Genomic DNA, 27746 nt, shown 5'->3' on the forward strand with positions numbered 1-27746 from the left:
CCACACTTTAACTTGAGGATTAAGACTTAAAAAATATCGTTAACACACATAATATTCAATAATACTAAGAACTACATTCGAAAAAATAATGTTTCTAGTATTTTAGATAAATTTTTTTATATTAATTAGAAGTACATTTTTTATGTAGGTATTAAAAAGTAAAAATTCGTATTAAAAACAACGTTTGAACTTTGATAGTGTTAAATATACAAATTTCAAAATAAAATATTTATTTTATTATTGAATGCTCTAATATTAGCATTTTCCTATAAACAATATTACTATGATTGGTCATTACATCATGGTTCAAGAATCCACACCCAAATGATTAGATGTTCCTTGTTTTTCCCATAATGAGAATTTATTGAAAAGAGGGAGTGTACATAGTTAAGAAGCTAAATCAACAGAGAAGAATGCTTTGTTGGATCAAAAATTGATGCAACACTAAATTACAGTAAGGTACAGGATTTACAGTGGGGAAATTGGGGTACAAACTTTTACTATGGCAATCATAAAATCGGATAGCCAATAGGAAAATAAAAAGGAAAAATGTGACTTTAAAAATAATAAAATGAATTGAAATATCACAACATAACACACTGCAAAGAATAGTGTTTATGGTACATAGATAACAAAAGCCAAAAGCCCTGTAAATAGCACACAAAAAATTTAACAGTTGAATTCCAAATCAGACAGGTAATGGAATATTTCTCTGGGTTCCAACGTTTGGTTTTATCTCCCATGATACCACGTGCTGATCTTCCTCAGGAAGGATAAATGGCAAAGAAATCTCTCGGATCATCAAGTCCCCACAAAATGGGCATTCACTAGCTATAGCGTCGTCTAGTTGTGATCGGAGCTGCCATCAATTTGACATGAGGAAACAAAGTTAGTTCAAATTCATGAAAAATTGGCATTTAACACCACATTTCATGCCTAATGAACTTGTAATACTGAGCAAGTAAAATGAATTTCAAACTGAAACTTCAATTCAGGTAAAATGAAGCATTGATGCATGAAAGAAAGTTCTGAACAAACCTTATCTATAGTGGTCATGCTAGGAATGGACACTTCTAAAGCAAGATTGCCATTGGATTCTCTCCTTGCTTCACTGCTTATCAAAGTAAGTTGCTTCTGTAGATCCAGAATATACTCAGCCTGCAACATTTCCCAAAAGAATTCATTAAATGAGGGTATTAGAGATAACAAGAATAGTTTAAGGTACTGACAAGGAAAATTAACAATGAACTTTCAGGTAGCACATGGGAGAGACAGTCATAAAGAGATGTCATGAAAATATGAGAAATAATTTGTATACTCACATGGTCCTCAACTGTACAACGAGTGACGTGGGCAATCAGGCATTGTGCGTGGAAAGCATGTCCACATGGAAAGACATAAAATGGAGCCATTTGTCCTACTGATGTAAAACCACGGCCCATGCCGAACTCCCTGCCAGTATTTAGAATCTTTCGTCGACATACCTAGGGAGTCAGATTAACAATCATCTCGAAATGTAAGCATAAATTCAGCTCTCTCTATCCATATAAACAAAAGCAGAATGATCTTAACACATTGCGGTTCACAATCACACGTAAAAAACTGAACAATTAACGATGGTGCAACTTTGTCAAATGTTATATCAGGAAGATCAATACCCCGCATTCCTCGTCTCGATCAATAACAGTGCATCTTTGAGCAAGTGCACTGATATCATTTCTGATGTTATCAGCCCCATGGGTTGTGTCATTCATCTCTTCCTTCAACTGTTCAATTTGCTTGTTGTAATCCTCCAATGATGAGCAGATAGCTTCCTGCATAAATTCAGATAAATATCAAATGACTTGGCATATTACAAGTTTTGTTAATATTCTGAAAGGAAGCCATGTAATTTTTTTTTACACAAACAGATGCTTTAATGAACAATAAATAAAATGAACTGGTAAATATCATTAATATAACTTGAAAATTGACCGAGAAGGAAAACTAAGAACAAAAACAAATGTACCTTGAAGTCATCAATCAGGGCAAAATCTGGAAAGAACGGTAATATATCCTCGATCTTCAGCAAACCGTCGGTTTCTTTAAGAAATGCAATTGCCATCCTTATGTTTTCCCTCTTAGTTCCTTTTTCTTGTTCGACAACATGTTTGGCAATCATGAGCCAGAGCTTCTTTCTCAAATCTTCATCATCTTCAACCTTATCGGCTTCAGCCATAGCTAGCTCTGGATCAACCTAGTATAGAGAAACAAGTCAGATACCTCTATTTTTGTGTTAATGCAGGTTTAAGTAGAAACATAATCACTGTCAGTCTCACCTGTAGGGCAAGAGCAACTGCTTCTTCATGCATAGACATCATGCTGTATATATGAACACATGCACGCATTCGTTTTTCCTTGAGGCAAAGACGTAGAGCATACTTGGGATCGTAGAAGAATTCAGGACCATTGTCTGGTCCTTTTCCAAATTTGCATTCTAGAAACCGTAGAAGCGAACTATCATCCTCCTGAGAAGCCAAAAATGGAAACAACTTAAATACATAAATAGGCACTGTGTTAATATCAATATGTTGATAAGTAGAAGAATAAGATAACGAGTCCTCATAATGTTTAAAGGTAGTTTGAGACAAATAATGCAAACAGACTTTCTTAATTATTACTGCATTTGTCCTTAAATATAGGACTTTGTTGACTAAAATACGAGAACTAAGAAAGTCGTTGGTAGTATTAAATTTATTAACAATTAGTATTATTTTTCCAAGTTTATCTCAAGAGAGAGGAGTAATTTATCTTCTCCACCATACTATTAATTGCTTACAAAAAAAGAGGTAAAATATGAGGGGTAATTTGGTAAACTAATAATTAATGCAGTTGAAAATTAAAAGATTTGAAGAGGGACATATAAATTTCTAAGAGAGTCCTATATTTAACGACGAAGTGGTATGAATTAGTTAAAGAAGTCTTAATATAAAGGGACGAAAGGAATATACATATTTTATGCATAACACTACAATACAATGGCATAGGTGCATAGATCTGTAAAGCAAACCACTCAACCTGCTTTGCATATAAAGAAAGCAGCAGGTTATGAACACCCGGATCTTCATTATGCAGTTTATGAACACAATATTCAAGATATTTAATAACTTCATGTGTCTCATTCCTGCATTTTAAAACAGTTGACATAATTAAAACTAAAATTTCGAAATGGAAATTTAAAAAGTGAGGAGATCTGGAGAGAGAACAAAAAATGAAAAGAAAAATGAATTCATGAACTCATCATTTCTGACTTAAACATTTGAAAGATTGAAATTGAAATTCTGAAAATGTAGTACTTTGCATGAGGTTCACTTGAATAACGCATCATTGCAGGAATCAGTTTCCTTGGGTTCAAATTCTTTGTAGCCATCCATGACTCCACAGTTTCATATGCATCAAGGGCGATAAGGTCTGGAGCAAACTTATACTGCATAGGACAAGCAGAAGTCTCAAACAAAGTAATAGCAGAAAAACTTAAAAGAATGAGATAGAATAGAAACCAAATGATTATCGTATCCCAAGTCCCTGAGGTTGAACCTTACCTGAAGGTCTACGGGCACTGAAGGTTTCTGAAGAACTTCCAGTGCTCTTTTTGCTTCTCCTTGCTGAATGAAGAATGAACAAAACCAGAAAGAACGATATAAGAGAAACAGTTGGAGTCAGATAGTATATTCCAATATGAAAGTCTTTCGTAAACCACATAAGACACAAGTGAAACCAGAGCACCTGAATGTAATGGTGAACTACAATCTCATACTGCCCTTTTAAGCTAGCAAAATATACCATTTCTTCAACCCTTCCATAACTGTCGAAATTTGCAAAAGCAGAAGTAAATGAAGCATATCATTTATCTTTTCTACATCTACTTTTCAATTGAGTAGTAAATGAAATAACTCGTGGTCGAGATTATTTCATATGCAACCAAACTATAAAATATAAAATTGAAGAAAATGGGAATGCACCAAAAACAACATGCAGTACGCATATCAAGTGTCAATTACTATATAGCACACTAAATATTGGGCCTTAGCTAAATAGATAGGTTTATTAGAGAATAAGAGTTAGTTAGTATATTCCCTGATTTTATGGGATTCTGTTATAAAAGAGAGGGAAGGGTACTTAGAAAATCATTCAAAAATATTGTTAGAAAACAGTTAGGCGAGAATTCACTGGTTAGGACCAGTTATGCTCTGGTTTAGGAGTTCTTTGAACTCTGGTTTAGTTTCTTTTCTGCATTTTCAGATTTCTACCACTATAAGAGCTTCAAAGCTCATCAATTTCAGTCAATAAAATTCTGGTTTCTATCATACTACCTTTCTAAAAGTTTCATTGTAGTTGTTTCATCCAATACATCCTTGCTGTCACTGAGAAAAGCACGAAACTCTTTAATAATTGATTGGTAATCTGAATTGTTATTCTCCACAGCAGAGTCATCTTCTAAAAGCAGACGATTTATCTAAAGATCAATAAATGAAACTCAAATTAATGAGCATACAATAAATATCTTACAACTAAAGGGATACAAAACACAACTTTTGTAGTAATTTAATTTCCCAAGCCCTAAAAGAGTCTCAGAAATTGCTCCTCTGCATTATCATGATTATTTCTTACAAACAACAGGTTTATTCCTTTCTTACAAACAACAATATTTTATCGTGATTCATGCAATTGTTCACAGAAAAAGACATAAAGGAATAAAACAGGAAGCAATTTTCCTATCAAAACCTTGTCCAGGTATAATTCAGTTGTCCAGGTGGATATCATTGTTATTTGGCATTTGTCGTCTTTTTCTAAATTATCAAGCTTCCGCAATAAGAAAGTTCTCAAAGCATCCTGCAAATAAAAAGAGAAACTAGTGAATTTGCATATACATGAGTCAAATATTAATTCCATAAATTTTAAAAACAAGGTTCACCATTTCAAATCAATTTGCATATGCCGCATAAAAAAGATTAACTGTAAAGATTGAATGTGCATATGAAATCATATGAATCTACCAATAAACAATACTAAAACTTTTCTGGCAGTGCACTAACGAATTGTGCAGCCATATGATCCATATTTAAGGAATAAAAACTGACTACCTCTTCAATTTCATATAGGTTAAAAGGCCACAAACTTGAAAAGTACCTGTTCACCAGCGCTGATGAACTTCAAAGTGACCTCCTCAAATGATAAAATACAATTGATCTGCAAGGCATATTCATGTCAAGACTTTTTATTTTTGAGATAATATAATAATAAATTCCAAAGTATTACTACTTGAGAGTTGAAAGCATGATATGCATATATCTTTAGTGCAAAAGGCAGTGCGTGAACATGATGTGCACAAATTTTTTGAATTTATCAGCATGTGTAGTGTTGTTGTCAATTGTGAATTGTGGTAAATAACAATTAGTTCAAATTCCGCTGTGCTACAGTTCTAGCACTATTTAACAACACTTTGTACTAAATAACGTCTCGTGGAACAATAGCAATTTGTTCCAATTTCATTATGCTATAACGCTATAGTCGCTATTTGACAGCATTGAGCATGTGTATAACATAATCAATTAGTCGGAGAAAACCCGCATCCGCCTCTGTTTTTATCAGGTGTGAAATTTAAGTTCCTATTCCCACCTGTGACGGGGTTCGGGTTTCCCCGCCTGCACTCATTCATATATATAAAATAATAAATTTTAAAGTCATATTAATTATAATTAATATAGTAAAATAATTATTATTATACAATAATAAAATTAAAAAAATAAAATCATATTTTCTATTGAGAAAAGATTATAATTTTTAATATTGAAAAAAATATTAAATATATTGAATATATACATGTATATAAAATTTAAAAATGACAAAAATGTTACTAGCAAGGCGGGTTCGGAGTGGATATCAACACCCCAAAATCCGTCCCTGCCGCCAAGTTTTAATTTCGGAGAAAATCCGCACCCACACCCAATCAAAGCGGGTTTCTCCGCCTAAATCAGGACGGGTTCGGGTGGATACCCACAGGTGCGGGTTGTGTTGTCATCTCTAATGGCTCATCTTTAGGATGCAATCTTACATAACTGAAAAAAAAAGCGTTGCACTTTTAAACTTCATGATTTGCACAAGTGTCAGTATGGTTGGACCGTGATTTAATAGTCTTAAAAAGTTTATTGCTATAAGGCAAGTCCATCACTAAACATAGTGCATCAAAATCCAAAAGGTCAGCACAGTTACTATTAAGCAACCAAGTGTCACAAAAGCAACCACAATTCTTGCATTAATGTAACAAACTAAAATACGCCAAAATAGTGAACTTAAAAAGAGAATTTACTTTGGCATAGAAAGATGCAGCTCTAAAATAATCTTTAGAGGAAAACGCAGCTTCAGCCTGCACCACAACTCATTCTAGTAAAAAACCAACCCTGGCGGCATTGTGGTAAAATAAACCTTAAATTTGTAGAGAAACAATATCAAGCCACAATAAATGCAAATGAACATCACCTGCACCAAGTATACTTGGTCCCTTTGAAAAGGGTCACGACAATTTGCTAAAGAAGCGGCGTATTCTTTCATATCAAGATACACTTTCCACATATCTTGACCCTCATCGTTGATAGACACCTATTAAAAAAAACAACAGCAGCATTGATCATAACCAAGACAGTCAGATCCAAAATACAGAATGCTGTAGTAGTCGGAGAACACAAACCTGAAAGATTGAGTTTTGATCGTATGCATAGAATAAACCAGCCGTGGCATCACTACACAGTCCAATAATACCCTTTGATGCTGAATCAGAAGTTTGGTCAAACTGAAGATCTTCTATGATGTTCTCACTAATTCGGTTTACAACCTATAGATGCTCAAATAATTTAGCAAGCAAAGGTTACCTCAAAAAGAGCTTGTGCATGGCATAGGCACTATCATGCAAACAAAATCATGATAGATAAGTGCATACACACCTTGACTTTATTCTCTAAAAGCAACAAGAAATGGAATTCAGACAATGCCATTGAACTTGGTTTAACTGCTTCAATTCCTTCAGACAGCTTGGAGTAGTTCAAAAGAGCCTTGTTTTCAATAAAATTTCCATTTCCACTTGAGCTATATGTATTTAAACAAATTAGCAAGAAAGGTGAATAAGTTCCAAAAAACAAACAATATGGAAGGAATTAACAGAAAACAACATTTAGAACCACTCATCATGAAGCAAAAATAGCATGCTATAAAATGAGATTTGAAGAACCATCACCCACATAATGAGCATGTTCCACATCAATATCCAATGTAGATGAAACAGATAAAAAAATCAAATCATGGTCATGGCATACACTACCTTTGTTGCCCTCCAAAGTTTAAGCCACCATGGTAAATACCAGCTCCGGAGAGCCATGCAAAATGTACAGCTCTTCGTTGTTTAATGAAAAAATGCAACTCACTGAAAGACAACCAATACAATGAAGTCTTAGAAGGGAAAACACAAAATATGTGAGAAACTGTAAATAACAAGGGAATCTTCAGCCTCTGGATTCTTGCATTTCAAGTTGAATGTTAACATGACAAAGCACTACTAATATTGTATTAGTTTTTTATAAGAAAAATCGACTACTTGCCTGTTTGGTATGTCGCCAGGAAGTTCCATGAAATGCACTGTACGGTCTAAATAACTTGAAAACACAGTCTACATTTTGTAAAACAATTAGCAAAGTTTGAACTTGTGAAATATAATGAGGGTATAATAAAAAGATAAAACCCAAGATTAATATTAAATAATGTGATAGAATAAGATAATGTCTTAGCCCAAATTTTAATATTAATATTTTAAAATTCTTTTTATGTACTTTATTGTTTATTCCTTGATTTGTTAAGTTTTTAATTGTTAAAACAGGATATAACAAATCAAGGAGTAAAGTACATAAAAAGAACTTTAAAATTCTGTTACTCTACAAACCATGTGACAACTTTAGTGAAGAACAGATGAAGTTTAGTGAAGAAAATTCACTGTGCTCAAGAACTTGTCTTGTGTTTACAGAAAACTTCTTACGTTAACATGTTACTGAATTCAAACTTAAGACCTCCTTATATAGGAGCACCAAAACACTAAAGAGAGAAAATACAAAGGTGTCACACCAGAAGCAAGAGTTGACTTGTGACTCAAGTGTTTCTTCGTTCTTCTATGTTATTATGCTTACATTGTGCCTTGATTGACATGAAACACACCCAAAGAGGAAAAAAATGACATCCATAAATGTGCAATTTATAGCATTTGACTTACTTCTAGTGACCCAAAGCCAGTGAAAGAGTAAAGCCGAGTAGGAGTAACTGCCATCACATAATATCTAGCCTCATTAATTACGGTAGCCGTTTCCATCTGAACAGAAAGGACAATAACCAGAAATTGAATGCCTTAATCACATTTGGGACCTAGGAAAAAAGTCTTTGACTTTAATTTCTCAAAAAAGAATAGGATGAAACCAAAGACGATATCTTTAGAAATAGAACCTAAAACACTGAACATAAAGAAGACATACCTGTAAACCCATTAAAGCTCCTGCCAGTTCTGTCAATTCATAGAGAAACTTGATATACTTTTCCTTCTTGTCCTTCTCGTCCACAGCCAGTTCATGAAGTTGACCGTTATCTGTACCAAGAATGACTTCCTTCGTGGAAACTACATTTTGAAACATATATCAGAACCTCGAGCAGGAAATTAATATGCATAGGTCTTTTCTGTGCATTAATCACTGTGCAATGGTCGTCAGCCAGATAAGCAATTAATTAACTACCTTCAGTTATCTGTTGCCTATTCCACGCAACAGCATTCACAACAAGACCTTTAAGCTTGCTCAAAACTCGCGGCTTGGTCCATTTCGCATGAGTATAGAAAGTTTCAGCTCCCCCCTGGCCAACAACAGTGGCAATACAATGACACCCTCCTGGATCAACAAAAACTCTGTGGATTGACTGGTCCCCCTGACGACCTACAGATAGATCAAACTCTGTACTCCAACATAAAATAAAATATCAGACTCTCATCAACCCAATAGAACAAGCATGATATCAAAGCACAAGAAAAAACCCCAGTTCCAGCATAAGCTAAAGCACAGCATTATCAACCAAGAAAACAGAATCATTGCAATTTCAAACAGCAAACCCCTACTCTATATCTCAATTCGATAACAGATAAATCACCGGGTTTTTTTTTTGGTTGCCCTAGGTATCCGCAACAGAAAGCCAGACTAATCCTTCGAGGTAAATAGACCCATTTAAGGGGCTAACATCTCCCAACAGGTATTTTTCCATAGATACCCGTCTAGGATCAAACTCATCACCACATACATAAGGGACTCTGGTTATCTACCAACTGTCACACCATATTGGTAAATGAATCACCAATTTAGAGACCCAAAAGGTTAAAGTTACTAAATTTGAGATCCTATATCAACAAGGGGATCAAATTGGGAAGTGTCAATGCATTTCCACTATGAAGAACACACAGCATAGTTATAAATAAATAAAAAACAGAAAAATTGAAACTTTACCATGTGAATCGCCACCCCCAAAATCATGTCTAATAACCCATCCTTTGCTGGTTCCAATAACAATGACATCATTTCCAGCAGCCATACAGGTGATAACTCCATGGCCCTTTGCAGCATGTCGTTCGAGAAGGTCCACGGTGAACACTTGCCTCCCATGATCCATCTATCAATTTCATTTTTTTGACCAAAAATTATGATAATTATTAAATGGAAATTGAGAAGATAAATAAAATTCATAAAAGAGCTTACTTGATTGTCGATGGTAGAAAGGTTTTTGGAAGTGAATTGGGTAGTTTCGATCACAGTTAACAGAAAAAATCGCAGAGATTTTGCTTCTCCGATAAGTGGCTGGTTTGAAGCTTGAAGGAGAACACAATGATGGATTCGGTGTCCAAAGGAAACCTTTTGTTCGTTTTTGGGTAATTTTACAATTTCAGCATTAACGGTTTAAGCGCTTCCTTCATTTTTCCTATGTCATTCTTTTTCTTTTTGTTTGCAGTGATCAGGTGAGTTCTATTTTCACTGCATTTTCGAATTCTAGTTAATCTCTTTTCTTTTTCTGTCAAAAAAAGTTAATGTCTTTTTTTTTTTTTTTTACAATGTCAATTCTAATATAATTTTATGAAAATTATTTTATTTATTTGGTTTAATTGCAGTTTTGGTCCCCCTATTTTAGCTGATTTGCAAAAGTAGTCCCCCCATTTTGTTTCTCCCCAGTTTTGGTCCCTCAAACAGAATTTTGGTCCAAAACTTGATGAAATTTCATTTTTTTTCATTTATTTATGTCACATCATGCCTCAAAATCTCATTTGCAACAATTGTACCTGGAATCTATGATTATAAATGATGCAGTACGACTTTAAAACATGAAATTTCATTAAGTTTTTGACCAAAATTCTGTTTGGGGGACCAGAACTGGGGAGAAACAAAATTGGGGGGACTACTTTCGCGATTCAGCTAAAATAGGGGGACCAAAACTGCAATTAAGCCTATTTATTTTTTAATCTTACAGTTTAATTTACGACTTTTTTTTTTAAGGCTGTAATCTACAAATTTAAAATAAGTTCAACAAAACAGACAAAAAGTAGGTTCAAGCAATTTGTTTATAAATTTAATTTATATATTCTTTTAGTTAAAATGACAAATATTACCAATAAACTTACATACTATGTGTAGATTTCAATTTTGAATTTATATTATCATAAAAAATATTTAATCTAAATATCTAACAATATAAATATTGAATTGAATTTTAATTATATATTATTTTCTATCTACGACTTATATTAAATTATATATCATCTACAACTTTTTCATATTTTCTCTTTCTTTCGTTTTTTATCAGAAATATGTCACATTTATCATTTTTTTTATATTTTTATTTCAATTAATGTATGCACAAAGTGTACTAGGATACTCCAATAAATTTTTTTTATTTTTAGTCTTTATTGTTTTATTTAGATGAAATGACAAATAAATTTATACACTATTGTAAAGTTCAATTTAAAATCAACAATATAATATGTAGTAAAATAATATCGACATTCGTTAAGTAAATTATATCATATTTTATTTTAATCTTTAAATAAATGAGTTATATTATTATAATTGATCTCTTTTTTTAATGTTGTAATTGATCTCTTTAATAGGTAAAATATATAATTTGTCTCTTTTAATAAAATAAGTAGTACATAAAATTATGAAGACCAATTTAAATTTAAAGAAATTTTAGAAAGAATAAAATAAAATATTAAGGAATAAAAATTGAAAAAATACATTTGCATTTACAAAAATAAAAAACAAAAAATTATAGAGTCGAAGTGTATATATAATGAGGGTTTACCTACTGACTACTCACCACAGGCCAACAAAAACAACTGAACCTCACACAGCCAACAACCACTACCGTTACAAAAGGAGAAACCCTTTACGGAGGGGTAGCCCCAACCAACCAAGAAAGAATTTCATTCTCCATTTTCAATAATAATAACCTTTCATTCTTTTTATCCTTTCGTTCTTTACCGTTTCGCTGACGAAATAATATGATATTTTGTGCTACAATATCAAGGTCTCTCTCCCGTTTTCACTTCAATTTCCGCTATCCTCCTCTTCTAACATCAATATGGTACGTCTCTTCCTACTATTCTTACATTTGTTTTGTTGCCTTTAGGGCAGTATATGTAGAATGTAATAGTAATTAGGATTTTTGTTATTCATGTAATAGGATTGATGACATTCATGTTATTTAGAGAGGCGGGAAGGACAGGGTTGTTTTAGCTTAAAAGTTAGGGTAGAAGGGAGAGAGCGTTCTTTGAATTTGATAGCTTTCATGTGAAAGGAGAGATCCTTTGTGAACGGGAAACCCTTTGTGAATTTGATCTGTACTTTTGAAGTTAAGCACCGTAGTATAGAAATGTGTTGTCTTTATTTTGTTTTATTGAGTTTTAACTATACTCTTTTCCTTTTTATATGGTTTAGAGTCTGAAAAAACTCATATATTCGGTGTTGTCTATCAGCTTCATCTTTTGATTCCCCACGAGAATGGAGTTAAATAACAGCACAACATTTGAAAGTTTTATAACATTGATATCTTAGTTTTTTCTCCTTTTTTATAACTGCTAGCAAGAAATTGTAAGATTTTAATGTTTGATCACACTAGTCTTTAGTGTAAACATAAGTGTTTTTGTAATTATATTTTACATGTTTAATAGTAGAGACATGGGTTGGATGCGATGATTATAAGCAATTCCTCGTACTGATTGCTATTGGCATGACAGACACGTTACACCCATAGAATATGAGCATCACCCTCTCTATTTATTTAATATTATGCAATCTGTTTGTATTTTCTTTCAATTTTATTGTTATTTTCGTATAATATTATGTATTGGAGTTTGGTGCAATTTTGCGGAGTACAATTTACATGATGAATACTCTGCCTTCAGCTAACTCCTCATATAGATTGAGTGGTGTTTAAATCCCTGTCCAAAACTCTTGAGATCGGGGCTACGCGCACCTCCATGTTCTGAAAATTCACATTGGTTTGGAATGGTTTAAAGATTTCCCTTAAATATTTCTTTCGTTGTTGTTTTGCATAACTATGTTTGCTGTCTTGCTGTCTCTAAGCGTTTTGAGCGAATGCCATGAATGATTTAAATAGACTTGGAGCATCATTTTTTGCCAATCACGTGCAATTATAGCTTCATTTTTATGTTTGCTATTTGGTTTGCACTGTTTTGGGAAATGATGTTAATAATGCCGACAGAAACATTAGCTCTGCTGAATTATTATTTGCACGTCAGTCTGATCCTAAACATACATTTATCGACATAAACATTTTTTCTGTAGGCATAATCTTGCACGTCATACTCTATCTCAGCTTTATAATTTATTTAAATTTGCTACAATTATATGAGAATTATTTATGAATGTTGTTTTGGTACAATGCGACATTAGTTGGATTCAAAATTCAAACAGGTTTTTAAAAGGTCAAACATGTTTGGTGCCTTTTGTTTTTATTCAAAACATGTTTTGTAGTACTTTATATTCATTTATTTTTATTTAATAATAGAATATTAAAAATATAAATTTAATCTCAAATGAAAATTTAATTATAATGAATTTAATTTTATAATTTTTATTATATTTATTAATTTTATTATTGTCTAACACCATCATTTGTTGTGTCAAAATCAGGGTCTAATCCAGCGAACTGTATAGCTAATGAGGGGCATAGATAGCATCTAGAGAACCACAACCAAGGTTGGTAATGGTATGAAGTTTACCTACTCACAACTCACACCACCAACAACCACTACCGTTACTCCGCCACCACAATTCACATCTTCCTCGGCGTCAATAGTAGCAGTGGCTTCCAACTTGTTATAAAAGGAGAAATCCTTTACGGAGGGGTTGCCCCAACCAAGAAATAATTTCATTATCCGTGCTTTTTATCCTCCCTTTCTTTACTGTTTCACTAACGAAATAATATAATATCTTTACCATAATATGATATTTTGTGCTCCAATATCAATGTCTCTCTCCCGTTTCCACTTCAACTTCCGCTATCCTACTCTTCTAACATCAATATGGTACGTCGCTTACTACTATTCTTATATTTGTTGCCTTTAGGGCAATATCTTTCATCAATCGTGTAGAATGTAATAGGATATTGATTCTTTTTTTTAATCTAAGGGTTTTATGACATTCATGTTATTTAGTAATTGAGGTGGGCGGCTGTACCACTACCACCATAATTTTATTTCAAAGAGGTTGGTGTAGACACTGAATTTGGAGTGTAGAGCTGAGAAACATGAGCCGTTAGTTGTATTAGATCAGGTGATGGAAATAGGAAATGGAGACAAGGAAGATGCGAAGATTTGTTGATTGAGCTGGAAAGACTTCATATAACTATTGATTTTTGAATATTTTGAGCTCATTCCTATTTCTTCTCCAAGGTGACTTAATTGGTTTTAGCTTTAGCACCTCAGTACTTATCCTTACCCAGTTTACTAGTGACCTTGTTGTAGTTTTAGATTATATGGTATTTGGCACAAAAACAGTAGAGATTCCCAAATAAATATAGGTAGAGAGGTAGGAAGGACAGGGGTGTCTTAGCTTAAATAAAAGTTAGGGTAATAGGGAGAGGGCGTTCTGTGAATTTGATAGCTTTCATGTGAAAGGAGAGATCCTTTGTGAACGGGAAACCCTTAGAGGAGAGGTCCCTCTTATTCTCTATAATTTATTCAATAGGACCGTGCTTTTCTTTTGAATTTTCTATTTCTTTTCAAAGTTCCTATAAAAAACATCAATTGACAGACTTTTGGTTGTTTGTTTTCACATGGAATCTGTTGGATTATCACTGATTTAAACTTCTTAATGAAGAATGTACAGTAAATTAACTGATAATTAGTTTTTTGGGTTTCAATATTGATGACTCTGGTTATAATATTTGACTTTATCATTCTCATCCAACCAAACTATTTCCAATCGGGATGTTTTAACCAGTAAAAGTTAATTCATTGGCAGTTTACGGGCTTTTTCAACAGAGGCATCTCTCGACAAAGAGAGAATGACGTGCGAAGTCTTGAAGGAATTTCTTGCAATCGTTGAAAATACTCCAGCATCTGTTCCCAAAGTATATTTTGCATATATTGATAAGATGTGCAAGACTGGAAACCTTACATCCGCAAGTCAAGTGCTACAAATTTTAAATGATAAAAACATCGTTGTTTCACCTGATGCGTATAATTTCATATTAGTGGAAGCAAGTCAAAAGAACGACATTGACATTTCATGCCAAGTGCTCAAGAAATTATTATTGTCCGGCGAATCCCCGAGTGCAACCTTATGCATTAAGTTTGCCCAAGCTTTCAGAAAAGTAAATGATTATGTGGAGCTTCTTAGGTTTATTAAAGAAATATCAGAGACAAGTTGTTCAAGTATACCATTCATAAACAAGATCATTTTTGCCTTTGCAAAGAGTGGACAGAAGGATAAGGCCTTGATGATATTTGATCATCTTAAAAGATGGAACGATAGTTGTCTGGACATAATCACGTATAATATTGTTCTCGATATCTTGGGTCGTACAGGCCGTGTAGATGAAATGCTTGATGTGTTTGCATCCATGAAAGAAACGGGTTTTCTCCCAGATACTGTTTCTTACAATACTCTAATAACTGGATTGCGAAAGGTTGGAAGATCAGATATGTGCTTTGCATATTTTAAAGAAATGATAGAGAACGGAAATGTGCCAAATTTGATTACATATACTGCTTTAATCAATGTTTTTGGCCGAGCAGGAAATGTTGAGGAATCATTGAAATGCTTCAGAGATATGAAACTGAAAGGGATTCTTCCTTCAATGCAAATCTACAAAGCACTAATCCATAATTTAAATAAAAGAGAGAAGTTTGAGTTGGCAACAGAACTTTCAGAAGAGATGAATTCATCATCAACTTGTCTATCTGGTCCAAGAGATTTAAGGCCAAAGAGAAGGATCTTCATGAGTGGTTGCCAAAGTGGATGTTAGAGACATGAGAGCTTAACATAGATAAATTCAATTCGATCATTACTTACTATATATGTTATAACTTATTAGAATGATCGTATAATTTGTTAAGACATGTCTTGAATTATATTATCAAATAGAGACCGTACAATTTGAGTAAAAAAAAAACTAAATGAAGTATTTGTTGTGTTGAAAGGGCACATATTAGTAACCTTTTTTAATTGTCCCACCAGATTCATATGAAAACATATGTTAAAATATAAACTGGTTTTTACACAAATTAAATCCTTATATAATAGCTAGAAAAATATAAATCACAGAGAAATAAGCTCTTGTTTTTTTTAGTTATGTCCAATTGCTTCTAATTTGCCATATATTCACAATTTACATAAATTGATGTATTCTTTTAAACCCCATAGAGAAGGAAACTTTTTTTTTTATAGATTTATATATATAAATCTAGGCTCTATAGGTGGTAGCCACTATTTATGTTTCATTGAATTTAGTAATCTCATGTTTTCATGTATTTTAAAATGTGAGGCACATTCGACTATTCGATGCGATGTTTATTTTAAATATTGTATTTTATGATATTTATTTATAATGTCGACTTTATATAAGTCAATTATATAGTTGTAGACAATGCATATATGTTTTTCCGGGGATTCTGAAACATGTTCTACTAGAAATAATCTTGTTATTGCTTCGACTCATATTCCCCAAAAAGTAGATCCCGCTCTAATAGCTACGAATAAATTGAATACATGCATTAAGATACGAAGCATAATTTGGATTCCAAACATTCATGATCTGGAGACGAAGGAGTCGAATGACTTATCTCTCGGTTTATTAGTGAACTATCTCTCCGGGGATTCTGAAACATGTTCTACTAGAAATAATCTTGTTATTGCTTCGACTCATATTCCCCAAAAAGTAGATCCCGCTCTAATAGCTACGAATAAATTGAATACATGCATTAAGATACGAAGGCTTCTTAGTCCACAACAAAAAGTTTTTGAAAATAAATCTAAGAATAGGACCATTCACTATGCGTACTCTAGTGGTATCTATATTCCAAACACTACTTGTGTTTGTGAAAATGGAAAATAGATGGCATGATTTTTAAATCAAAAGTGACATGAAATGTATTTGTTTTACAATGCTATGTGATTTAAGCAAATTAAATGCAAGAGAAGAATAAGTAAAGACAAAAATCTCTTAGAAACTTCTACTCCAAGCAATTTTCAACCAATTAAAAATATACATAACTATATTTCAAGAATTGAACTCAATCAAATTTTAACTGATAAAAGTGTATAAAATAATACTTCCAATATATTTAAGAATTATTCCACAAGAAGCCAAATTTTAAGTGCCACAAACTCCTCTTACAACATAGCCCATTGAATAGGGCTCAAGACAGCATGGTCTTAACGTTGTAGCATATTCGTTTGATTGAAAGTTGATTCAACACTAAATATAACACTTTTAATCCTTTGAAAAATATTCACATTTGCAAGCAGTCAAGAATCGAAAACAACACCATTACGCCTCCACCACACATTGTCCAATAACAACCCAAAGATCAGACACCAATGAGAGCCAAAAACAAAACTAATATCCATAAGATTCATAACCAACAAACCATGACAATCTACCATGTTATTGAAAAAAATGAATATTATGCTCATTAGGTTGTAATTTTCAACACATCAAAGTTACGGTCGGTATCCACAAAGACTTGTCGATATCAGTGTTGGTCAACAATTAATATTGTTTTATTTGAAAGAGTAGGATTTAGTGTTGTTCATAAGATTGTATATATTCAATGAATGAAAGAGAAGAGATTGAGTGTTGAAGATGATTCCTCAAGCTTCTCCGCATTGCTTCTCCCTCTCTTGGTTGCTCTTTGTCTTCTCTTTTGTTATGAGACTCAAAAAATGTGAAGTTGTTTTCAAGATCTAATTTGAATTTTCTTTTATAATATTAGAAAAAATGGAAATTCGGTTAGCAAATTTCGGACTTGTTTGACGATTCAATTTTCTTCACCTTTAAGCAATTCCGAGTGTTTAGACCGACTTAACTTTTTAAGCGAATTATCTGCTCGATTAGTGAATTATACCTTGCAAACTTTCTAACTTGAATTCACTAAGCCATTTGAAGTTTGCTTAAAACAAATTTCTCAACATCTGAATTTTTCAGCTTTAGGTTTCAAATAATTTGTTGGTTTTCCTGTTTGATTGTTCACTCTCTTTAACCTATAAACAAGAGAAAATATGTAAATGACATCATTCTCATGTCTCAAATCCTAATTAAACATATACAATAACTTGAGAAAAATAATATGTTTTCAATGAATTCAAGTTAATAAGTGTCGTGAAATATATATTGAAAACTAGATAAATTTGGCACTTAATCAAATTATAATAATTTAATAACAACCACAACTTTAAAAACTCCATTCGCCACCCCCAAATAAAAGGTTATTTACATCCAACTACAAAAAACGAGTTACTTATACTTGTTATGGGTCAGACTAAGGACATTATAATCCAAACCCATTAAAGAAATCAGACCACCTCAGATCGACATGATCCGACCAACAAAGAAGCTTCTCGAAATTAGGACATATTACGTTTAATGATGAGATATGAAGTCAATGTATATGGTAGCACACCTAGTTCCTTAATCATAGCTATCAAATGGACAAAAAGATAATATGATGATGATAACCACGATAGCTCGCATGTTTACGCATCTTGAGCCATTTGATGACAATTCAAATGTGACTATGACCACCAGAGGACAATCACCATTCCACATTTAAAAGGACACACATCCCACATCATATGGTGATATGATAATCAAATATCTCCCATTTCTGACGATTATAACATAATCCTTTCAAAAACCTTAAAGGAATCCGATATAAAAGAACGACACCTGAGGTTGTAGTGGTACATTGAAATTCTAATCTAAAAAACCTCACATTTATCCGACACAAACTTATTTAAAATGTTAGTGGGGATGAACCATTCAGGTACGGGGTACGATTCTCGCGGAAGACAACAACTCGCTATTTCAATGGAGAAAAAGACGAAAATGTCGTGATTACCGTACCAATAGAGACAAGATGTTACAAAAAAAAAGCAGTGGTACTTATCCCCACTTGCGAAAGGCAAAACCACCTTTATTGAACTCATTTTTATACGAAAAGTATTTCACTAATAATTGAACTATTTTTTTTTTGTAATTGTCTAATAACGGTAAGAGTCTTACAAAAATGAGCTTAATATGTAGTGGAATACTCCTAATATGAATGGATGACACGCGACCCAATCAAATAAGTTAAAATATTATCCAATTTTATTTTTAATTATACAAATATTATTATTTTAAATTTTACAAGTTTAATTGATTTACAATTACAAATGCATATGACTAAATATAGACAATAGTGAATTGATTTCTCATACATCTAAATATATTTTTTTTAAAATGTATCAAATACTAAATATAAATATATCTTTTAATATAAATTCTAATTCAAATTTATCACATTGCGATCGTCGAATATTTTTAAATCGATCAACTCCTTTTAAACTATTAAAAAAATGACATTAGTGAACTAAAAATTGGATGACATCTTAAATTTGTTTAGAAAATAGCGTACATCAATTAATTATATTTTACTATAAGAAAAATTAACCACACAATAATAAAACAAAATTACTATTTTGAATAAAATAAAACAAATTTATATCTAAACTTAAAAATTGTAATTATTATATTGTGAATAAAAATAAATCAAAATCACGATGACCGTGGCCGCAAATTTGTTCTGTGAAAAATAACCAGTCAAAACCCTAACTTATAATTCGGGTGGGCTTTTAGGGTTTTTATGCGGCTATAAATTCACAGGCAACTACTGTGTTTTCAGTATCATAGAGGTAAAGCAGCCGCTTCAGATCTTAGAATTCATCCAATTTCCATTTTACTTTCAGATTTGTCTTCTTTCTTATTGTTTCCTAAATTTGTTAGCAGATAGCACGATGCCTCCCGGGCTTCTCTGATAAATTTCATGACGCGAAAGCCCCGATGCACGTGCTACATCGATGCCGTTCGTGTTGCAGTTCTGCCTAATTCTCACGGCGGATCTGTGTCAAAGCAATGGCTAAATATCATTCTTTTCAATTTCAATATTTTTTTTTGTTTTTTAATTCGCCTCACTACACCTTTAGCTTGATTTCTAATATTTCCATGAAAATCAAAGCTAGTCATAGAGGCGCAAATTGAATCTCAGGCGGTTTTCACGTGGTGGTTTTAACTTTCATTGTTTATGCCTCTAAAAAAATTCGCCACATTAAATTAACGTTCTTAGTCTTTTATATTTTTTAATCCTAGTTTATTGGCTATGATTACAAATTATCCGCGCTTCTGAGGTTTCTCTATGAAGTATATCGGAATAAATGGTTGAATTTCTTAATATGAGCCAAAAATTATTTATTTATGTATTTAGAATTGATATTGGTTTATTTACGAATTCTTTTTCTTCAAATTTTTACTATGATAGTTGGCTATGAGGACAATTTATTCAGCTTTAATGCCAGTTCTGCTTCTGAAAAATCTTGATTGATAGAGCTGTGATATATACTGAGCCTTTTTCTACTCTAGTTTAATTTGTGTGTTTTTTCTACCTTTATTTCATTATGTCTTCCTTAGAGCTATGATAGTATGTTAATCAGATGGTTCACATTTGCCTGTGATTATATTATATCCAATTGTTTGAGGTGTTTTGGAGCCAAGCCCCTGTCTACAGGGAGAACCTACTTGGTGAAGGGACATTCATATGACATTACCGGATTCAAATGAGGCTTTGATTGTGAAAAAATGTTTGTGTTTTTCCTCCTTATCTGAATTATTTCGAATAAATTACTTGATTGTGTACTTTTGTGAGTCCTGTGTTGTTTGTTTTACATTGTGTTGTACCAATGATGTTTTTTAACAATCCAACTTGTCTGAGGTTGTAGTTAACCCAAGATCCTGTTTACAGGGTGAACCTACTTGGTGTTACTACATTTCCAATGACATCAGAGATTAAACTGAGGTTCATCAATCTTATTGATCTGTATTTTTGAAGTTTACTACCGTAGTTTAGAACTTTGTTGTCTTTATTTTGTTTTATTGAGTTTTAACTATACTCTTTTCCTTTTTATATGGTTTAGAGTCTGAAAAAACTCATAGATTCAGTGTTGTCTATCAGCTTCATCTTTTGATTCCCTACGAGAATGGAGTTAAATAACAGCACAACATTTTGAAATTATATCTATAATAATTAATCTTAACCATAAATTCTTTAATTTTAATATTCAATCTAGTACATTAGAGTTTTCAAATTCTCAGAACAAAATTCTAAATATTGAAACTAATTTGACGGGTTGATTGCGATGATTATAAAAAATTCCTCGTACTGATTGCTATTGGCATGACAGACACGTTACACCCATAGAATATGAGCATCATCCTCGTTAATAATTTAATTTGTTGTCAATTTTATGTTTTTTCAATGATTGTATTTTTATATAATATTCTGAATTGGAGTTTAATGCTGTATTGCGGAGTACGATTTACATAATGAATGCTTTGTCTTCAGCTAACTCCTCATAAAGATTGAAGTGGTGTTTAAAGCCCTGTCCAAAATTTATTGAGATTGGGGTTACGCACACCTCCATAATCTAATACATTCACATTGTTTTGATTGGTTTAATTAATTCCGATTAATAATTCATTCGCGTTGTGAGTTGTTCGGTTTTATTTTTATATCTGTTTTTGCTTTTCGGTTTTTATTCAGTTTTGGGAAATGATGTTAATAATGCCGACAGAAGCATTAGCTCTGCTGAATTATTATTTGCACGTCAGTCTGATCCTAAATGTCATCTACAGAGTACTCTGTTGGTAGAGTTATGTTGTTTTTTCTATTATCTTTGTTCTTTTGCCTTTGAAATGTTTGTATGCATTCACCACCTGTTTTTAGAGCACGATATAATTTGTTGGGATTATGGTTTATTGTTCGATGTTCTATTGGATATACTCGTGAAAGTTATGGATAATGGTTTTGCTTTAGGTTTTCGTTGTTTGACAATACTCCATTGCTCTAAGGAATTGATACCTTATCATGCTTATCATAATTCTTCCTCATCATGTATGTGGTGTTGCCAGACAATTTTCGCTGCTGGGAGACCACATCAGCATTGCTACAAGACTTCTACTGATGAACAAGAATGTTCTCTTGAAACGAGACTTCTACTGATGAACAAGAATGTTCTCTTGAAACGCATGTGTAATATAGATGCAAAACTGAAAAGTGACTTTTATGTTAAAATTCACTTTTCAGTTTTGTATTTATATTACACATGCAACTATATAATTAGAAGTCAAAAACTACAAACCGTGGTAGACGATTTATATCGCAATCATCTATTTCAACAGTGAGCCGGGTGGTTTAGTGATACTTAGAATCAAAATCCTGTTGAAATCAAATTAAAAGATCTACTTTGTGAAATTTTATGGATCTATCATTGTGATAAAATGGATAAACATCATAAAATTTCTTTAAAAAATAGAGAATTATTAATAATATTAATCGCATGAATGATAATTTAATGATTATTCCTAACGAAAATTTGAACTCTTACGATTATACCTCATTGCACATCTCATTGACTTTATATATATTTTATTTTGACAAGTCTCAATGACTTTATATGTTTGTTAAAACTCAAAATTAAAATATCTCAATCATCATAAAATGTCTCAATGGCTTTATATGTTTAGTTTAGTTTTTTGAGAAAGACTTTACATGTTAGTTAAACCTGTAATTAAAATATCCCAATCATCAAAAAATGTGTCAATGGCTTTATACGTTGGTTAAAACTTAATCCAAAAATCTCACCTACAGTGCAAACTGCTTGTTGGCTGGCTTAATAACTACGTTGTCAAATAAAAATAGTTTGCCTCTCGATGTATATTTAGCTCAAGCCAAAGGTTGCTTGCTCAAAGTCAGTTAATTTTTAAACTATGTTTTATCCCACCCACCATACATAGGCAAAAGCAAATAAGCTCTTCAATAGTAGACCTGCTCCCGATGATATTCACTCTAATTTGTCTGGATTTTGACGGAAAAATTATGCTTTGTCCGAGTACGAGTGCAAGTTTTGATGGAATAATTTGTCTTGCTAGTGATTTTTGTATGTATATATATATATATATATATATATATACATCATTTATTTTAGTTTAATATAATTACACATAAAAGTTACACTAATTTAATAATATTCTATTAGATATATATTTATATACTTTTTAAAATCAACAATTGAATTAAAAATTATTATTATATAGATTATAATTTTTAAAATTAATTTATTGATTTGTTATCTTTCCTTTTGCTTTATTCTTTTATCTCTAGTTGTAATTTATTAACTTGTAAGAGAGAGATAGACACAAAATCTTTGACGATATATTATAATACATAGTTTAACAAATATTTTAATTTAATAGTTTTACTTTAACAAACTTTGACAATATGTATTATAATAAATATTTTAACAAATTTAATTAAAAACTTCAACAAATATTTTAACAGTATATATATTAAAATATTTTAATTGAATAGTTTTATTTAAACTTTGACAATATATATTATAATAAATAGTTTAATAAAGTAATCAATGACACACAATGTTATAATTCGCTAATATTGATATACAGATATTTATTTTTAAAGATTTAATTTATACATAAATAATTTTTATACAATTAATCACAATCGTTAAATTATTAAAAATATTTAATTTTTATTTTAATTACCACTAAAATCATATTAATAAATAGTTGTGATGATTTAACATTAAAAAAAGAAAAACATTTTACACTTTCGTTTCGTTGCATAGCAATTAATCTCTATTTTTAAATGAATCCACAAATATCACTTTAACTTAACAAAAACAAAGCAACTAAGTAATAGGCCAATTCAACTCTAAATTCCAACAAATGGCAGGTAGATGTTGATCAAAGAAGCCATCTCTTCCATTTGTATTGTACACTCTCCACTCTCCTCATTCAATATGTCAACTCTAAGTAACCCACAAGACTAAATAACTGAAAATTCTTATTTTAACTATGGGTATTTCTTTTATCTTAAATGATATACAGTAATTTGGAGTTTATATAAAAGAGAATTAAATTTACATTAAAGATTAATTCAATCCGAATACAACAATTTATTTTTAAATACAATTTATTAAATCACAAAAAAAAATCTAAATTGTTTTATTATAACATCTAAAATTGGAATAGCTTAGATATAATTAAATATAATAAATGTACCTATGTGGGTTTAAATGATTGATGAGTACTGAGTAGGGTAAGAAATAAATTATCACCATATAAAAAATAATAAGGGCAATAACGTAGTTTCAATTGAATCCGTGCCGGCGAAATAATTGATTATTTATATATTTTGCCGCTTCAAAAGTCTGAACACAGTTTCAGTTACATGCAAACAACAACACATTCTTCTATCGTACAATGAAAACGCAAAACGATTCTCCAAAACTTCGTCACCACACTAATCGGCAACTAATTTCACGTTTACTTCCTTCTCCTAATTCATCTTCCATTGATTCCACCGAATTCCCTTCCCCTTCCTCTGTTATACGTAAATCATCATCCACTCCCTCCGACATCAACAATCGGAGACACAAAATTAACGATGACTCTCTTTTCAACCGCTACCAACAACTCTGGCCTTCAACCGCCAAAATTAATAATAACTCCGGCGGCACACTCGCCGATCAGATCAACGAAGACAGAATCATAGAACAAAATTCCAAACATAAACAAAAGAGTAACAGAGAGTGTAAATATTTTGAATTACACGATGAAATTAGAGAAACCGGTGGTTCTGCGAGATTCACAGGAAAATCGATGAAGAAACTCAATTTTAACGGTTCCGTTATTGTTCCGGGAAGATTTTCATTAGACGAAAATGCGAAACCGTTTTTGAAGAGAAATTCGAGCTTAACGAGTTCGATTGATATCGAATCTCGTTGTAGCGACGAGGGATTGGTTTCTCCGGCGAGAAAATCTGTAGTTGAGGTTCCTTCAAGGTTTATGAGTGATGCAACGATTAGAAGAGCTAGAAGAGGTGCTTCGGATACAAACATTGGGAATTTGAACGGTGGTGATTTGTCGAAACCGGTGATTAAGAGGACTAATTCGGTTGCGGGGTATAAGAGTTCTAAGACGCAATGGGCTTTGTCGCCTGGGAGATCAGAGTTTTTGAGTAGTCCTACAAAGGTGAAAAGAGTTGAAAAATTTCTTAACTTTGGTTTTGATCTTTTTAAGAGTAAGAAATCTGTTGTTCTTAATTCGTTGCCGGTTGCTTTTGGAAATAATGAAGATGTTTATAAGCTTCGTTTGCTTCATAATCGTTTGATTCAGTGGAGATTTGTAAATGCTAGATCACATGTTGTGAATGCAAATATTTCTCCTCATGCCCAGGTATATATATATAGATGTTTCTCTTAATCATAGTATAATTGTTTGGTAAGAGTAGTTTCTCACAAATTTTATGTTATCAGCAAGAAACTTATTTGCCATTTTTTATCAAAAAGAACCTTAATGAAGTTTTTTTAAATAAGCACTTCTATAAGTTGTAAGTTGTTTGTTGTTTTCATAGATATATGTGAAGGTTTTGTTGACATAAGCTGAAATCACCTTATGTACTAATCGCTGACTATTTTTATAAGTGCTCAAAAGAAAATTTTATCTTAAAGCTTGTACTATATGACAAGATACAATGTAAATAAGTTATTTCAAATGCATCTTTTAAATCTTTTTTTTTTTCTTTTTCTTTTTGTGATCTTTACAGCTAATGGGAAATTGAATTAACAACTTATTGGTTTATGAATGTTTTCAGAGCAATTTGATATGTGTCTGGGATGGTCTCACCAAGTTGCGGTATTCTGTTATGAAAAAGAAGATACAATATGCTAGAGAAAAGCTTGAAATGAAGATAGCTTTTATGTTGTATTATCAAGTAAGTAGTAAACGTAATTTAATTAATGCCTTTTCAAAAAAATCTAATTTAATTAAGATCTGACAAATCTATTATTTTAACGAACTCATTCTTAATTGATGCTTTGTTGTTTTTAACAGTTAAAGTTATTAGAAGCTTGGGGGGGAATGGAAAGACAACATATATCAACAATTAATGCCACTAAAGAGTGTTTACATTCTGCTGTATGCAGAGTTCCTCTTTTGGAAGGTGCTAAGGTACATAGATATGTCCAATGAAAACTTGTATATGTATGTATAGTCTTGGTGATCTTGATGCGGTTGGGTATGAATCATAGTTTATTGATAAGTGGGCAGGTCGCTCGTATGAGGCGAGTAATGTTGTGTGTGGTTCAAGGGTAATCTTATAATCACACAAGATTGAACAATCGACCGTAATATTGAAGCACAAGCTCGGGCGGGCTGTTGTAATTTATAATCTTAAGTTTGAATAACGAATAATAAAAAGATACTTCAGCTGCTCTGTAGTTGAAGATGTAGGAACAATTGGCCGAATTACGTGATCAAATCTGTGTGTTCTTTGTTGGCATTTTCGTATATGTTTTCTTGTAAATTAGGGTTGCTGTTCTATAAAAGAGAATGGTGCATTGACAGAAATCCTATGCTTAATTTACAGGTGAACATACAATTTACATCAATTGCTATTCGTCAGGCCTCCGAACTCACCGCTTCCATTAAATCATTATTAACATCTTTTTCACATGCAGTAAGTTTGTTTACATATTGTTCTAGTCATTATATATTATTATCAATGAGGACTGTATTAACATGGAAAAATTGGTCTATCAGCAGGTTGACAAGACTGTTGCAATGGTATCAGAATTGGCAAAAGTTGTTGCACAAGAGAAGCAACTCTTAGAAGAGTTTTATGATCTCTTACAAACCACATCTCTCTTTGAGGTATGATTCTTAGACATAAAATCGTTTTACTTTATTTATGATATATTTTATTACTTGGGCATAGGTCATATTGTACTAACAAGTGGGTAGGTCGCCTGAGCTAACGAGTAGCAAGCAAACTGGATCGTAATATTTAAATATAAGTTTTAATTTGTAACCCTTACCTTGAACGATAGAAAGGCTATGCAACCACTTTACAGTCATAGATGAGTGCATCTTTCTATTTATTTTGAATCGGAATTGTTGTTCTAACAATAACTATTTTACTATATATATTGGCAGCTTCAAGAAAGAAGTGTAAATTGCAGCCTCATTCAATTTGAAGGTTGGCAAAGGAAATATCAACTGCAGCAATTACTACCTTAGATTACTTCATAGGCTTCTATGTAGATTGTAGATCAGCAAAACTGGCAATTTTGAGATATATATTCATATAAACTACTAATAGAAGTTTAGACAAATAGAAATATTGATTGACATATGTTGCTAATATTGCAAGTTTGCAACTGTATACATGATTCTCAAAGCTATATAACATGTAGAGGATTAATTACTTATTTTAATGTGCATTCTTTAATAATAGCACTTGTTCTATGTGATCTACGGGAATCTAAGATGAGTAGAAATCATAACTTCAGGATTTTCCAAATGCAACTAGATTCAATATATGTTTCTTTTATTTAAAAAGTGAAAAACAAATAATTTTGTTCCTCATGTAAAACTAATTGAGCTGTTCCATTTTTCTACTGCAATGGAAAGCTATTATGTGTTTAATAATATAAACAGATGGGGTGTTTAATAATATAAACTGATGGGGTAAATATTTTACACATGTTTTAAAAAGTAATCTTGTGTTAAAATGATGAATAGGATAGAATATATGCATTAAGGTTCTGTTAATCTTTTTGTATATGCCATGTCAAGGCAAGGAAATCTAAACGAAGGGGCAATCAAATAAGAACACAATTTTGAAATGTCATCTATTCATTCTTTGACAGAGGAAAAATGCTCTTAGAACATAAATTAGGCTAAGATTGTGTGACTTGATGAAGATAATAAATGCACTCTGCTATGTTAAAACAACAATTTTGATATATGTAAAGTGCAATTGTAGAATTGATAGATATATC

The 27746-nt window shown here is 32.0% G+C and overlaps 3 protein-coding genes, 1 long non-coding RNA gene, 10 other non-coding genes and 1 pseudogene across 16 annotated transcripts; 14 read left to right on the top strand and 1 right to left on the bottom strand.

Annotated features, from left to right (window-relative positions):
• Positions 1–400: 400 nt before the first annotated feature.
• On the bottom strand, positions 401–10076 carry LOC101506892 (vacuolar sorting protein 18). 2 transcript variants are annotated; one of them, XM_004487269.4, is made up of 24 exons: positions 9810–10076; positions 9561–9723; positions 8805–9017; positions 8550–8689; positions 8294–8389; positions 7632–7699; positions 7355–7456; positions 6981–7122; positions 6728–6871; positions 6520–6639; positions 6350–6406; positions 5170–5229; positions 4765–4872; positions 4353–4495; positions 3766–3844; positions 3582–3644; positions 3336–3466; positions 3058–3163; positions 2319–2507; positions 2009–2236; positions 1659–1814; positions 1323–1484; positions 1039–1158; positions 401–859 (listed from the first exon to the last, which is right to left on the bottom strand). In XM_004487269.4, the coding sequence occupies exons 2-24, from the start codon at positions 9721–9723 to the stop codon at positions 689–691; spliced, it is 2961 nt and encodes a 986-aa protein (XP_004487326.1). In that variant the 5' UTR covers positions 9810–10076; the 3' UTR covers positions 401–688. The 2 variants fall into 2 exon arrangements, with proteins under 2 accessions (XP_004487326.1, XP_004487328.1); XM_004487271.3 differs by lacking the exons at positions 8805–9017; positions 9561–9723; positions 9810–10076 and having other exon boundaries at positions 8294–8442; positions 8550–8687.
• Positions 10077–11416: 1340 nt separating this feature from the next.
• LOC101506347 (pentatricopeptide repeat-containing protein At3g49240, mitochondrial) lies at positions 11417–15797 on the top strand. The gene is made up of 3 exons (XM_004487267.4): positions 11417–11685; positions 13257–13651; positions 14589–15797. The coding sequence occupies exons 2-3, from the start codon at positions 13569–13571 to the stop codon at positions 15592–15594; spliced, it is 1089 nt and encodes a 362-aa protein (XP_004487324.1). The 5' UTR covers positions 11417–11685; positions 13257–13568; the 3' UTR covers positions 15595–15797.
• LOC113785222 (small nucleolar RNA snoR97) lies at positions 12021–12128 on the top strand. Its single transcript, XR_003471375.1, has one exon. It is a non-coding gene; the product is annotated as a small nucleolar RNA snoR97 (small nucleolar RNA).
• LOC113785229 (small nucleolar RNA snoR8a) lies at positions 12284–12366 on the top strand. Its single transcript, XR_003471382.1, has one exon. It is a non-coding gene; the product is annotated as a small nucleolar RNA snoR8a (small nucleolar RNA).
• LOC113785205 (small nucleolar RNA Z122) lies at positions 12796–12874 on the top strand. Its single transcript, XR_003471360.1, has one exon. It is a non-coding gene; the product is annotated as a small nucleolar RNA Z122 (small nucleolar RNA).
• Positions 15798–19377: 3580 nt separating the features above from the next.
• Positions 19378–21696, top strand: LOC105852253 (uncharacterized). The gene is made up of 2 exons (XR_001144076.3): positions 19378–19523; positions 19618–21696. It is a non-coding gene; the product is annotated as an uncharacterized lncRNA (long non-coding RNA).
• Positions 19619–19755, top strand: LOC113785234 (small nucleolar RNA snoR134). The gene has a single exon (XR_003471386.1). It is a non-coding gene; the product is annotated as a small nucleolar RNA snoR134 (small nucleolar RNA).
• Positions 19983–20068, top strand: LOC113785231 (small nucleolar RNA U36a). The gene has a single exon (XR_003471384.1). It is a non-coding gene; the product is annotated as a small nucleolar RNA U36a (small nucleolar RNA).
• LOC113785275 (small nucleolar RNA Z223) lies at positions 20145–20237 on the top strand. The gene has a single exon (XR_003471414.1). It is a non-coding gene; the product is annotated as a small nucleolar RNA Z223 (small nucleolar RNA).
• LOC113785184 (small nucleolar RNA Z278) lies at positions 20332–20448 on the top strand. The gene has a single exon (XR_003471341.1). It is a non-coding gene; the product is annotated as a small nucleolar RNA Z278 (small nucleolar RNA).
• LOC113785183 (small nucleolar RNA Z278) lies at positions 20561–20682 on the top strand (annotated as a pseudogene).
• Positions 20781–20888, top strand: LOC113785223 (small nucleolar RNA snoR97). The gene has a single exon (XR_003471376.1). It is a non-coding gene; the product is annotated as a small nucleolar RNA snoR97 (small nucleolar RNA).
• Positions 21012–21094, top strand: LOC113785228 (small nucleolar RNA snoR8a). Its single transcript, XR_003471381.1, has one exon. It is a non-coding gene; the product is annotated as a small nucleolar RNA snoR8a (small nucleolar RNA).
• Positions 21426–21504, top strand: LOC113785204 (small nucleolar RNA Z122). The gene has a single exon (XR_003471359.1). It is a non-coding gene; the product is annotated as a small nucleolar RNA Z122 (small nucleolar RNA).
• A 2394-nt stretch (positions 21697–24090) lies between the features above and the next one.
• LOC101496796 (QWRF motif-containing protein 3) lies at positions 24091–27173 on the top strand. 2 transcript variants are annotated; one of them, XM_012716584.3, is made up of 6 exons: positions 24091–25140; positions 25559–25678; positions 25798–25914; positions 26333–26422; positions 26509–26616; positions 26899–27173. In XM_012716584.3, the coding sequence occupies exons 1-6, from the start codon at positions 24166–24168 to the stop codon at positions 26980–26982; spliced, it is 1494 nt and encodes a 497-aa protein (XP_012572038.2). In that variant the 5' UTR covers positions 24091–24165; the 3' UTR covers positions 26983–27173. The 2 variants fall into 2 exon arrangements, with proteins under 2 accessions (XP_012572038.2, XP_073222118.1); XM_073366017.1 differs by having other exon boundaries at positions 24096–25140; positions 26506–26616.
• The last annotated feature ends 573 nt before the right edge of the window (positions 27174–27746 follow it).

Source organism: Cicer arietinum, chromosome 1 (assembly GCF_000331145.2).
Source record: "Cicer arietinum cultivar CDC Frontier isolate Library 1 chromosome 1, Cicar.CDCFrontier_v2.0, whole genome shotgun sequence".
Classification (NCBI taxonomy): Eukaryota; Viridiplantae; Streptophyta; class Magnoliopsida; order Fabales; family Fabaceae; genus Cicer; species Cicer arietinum.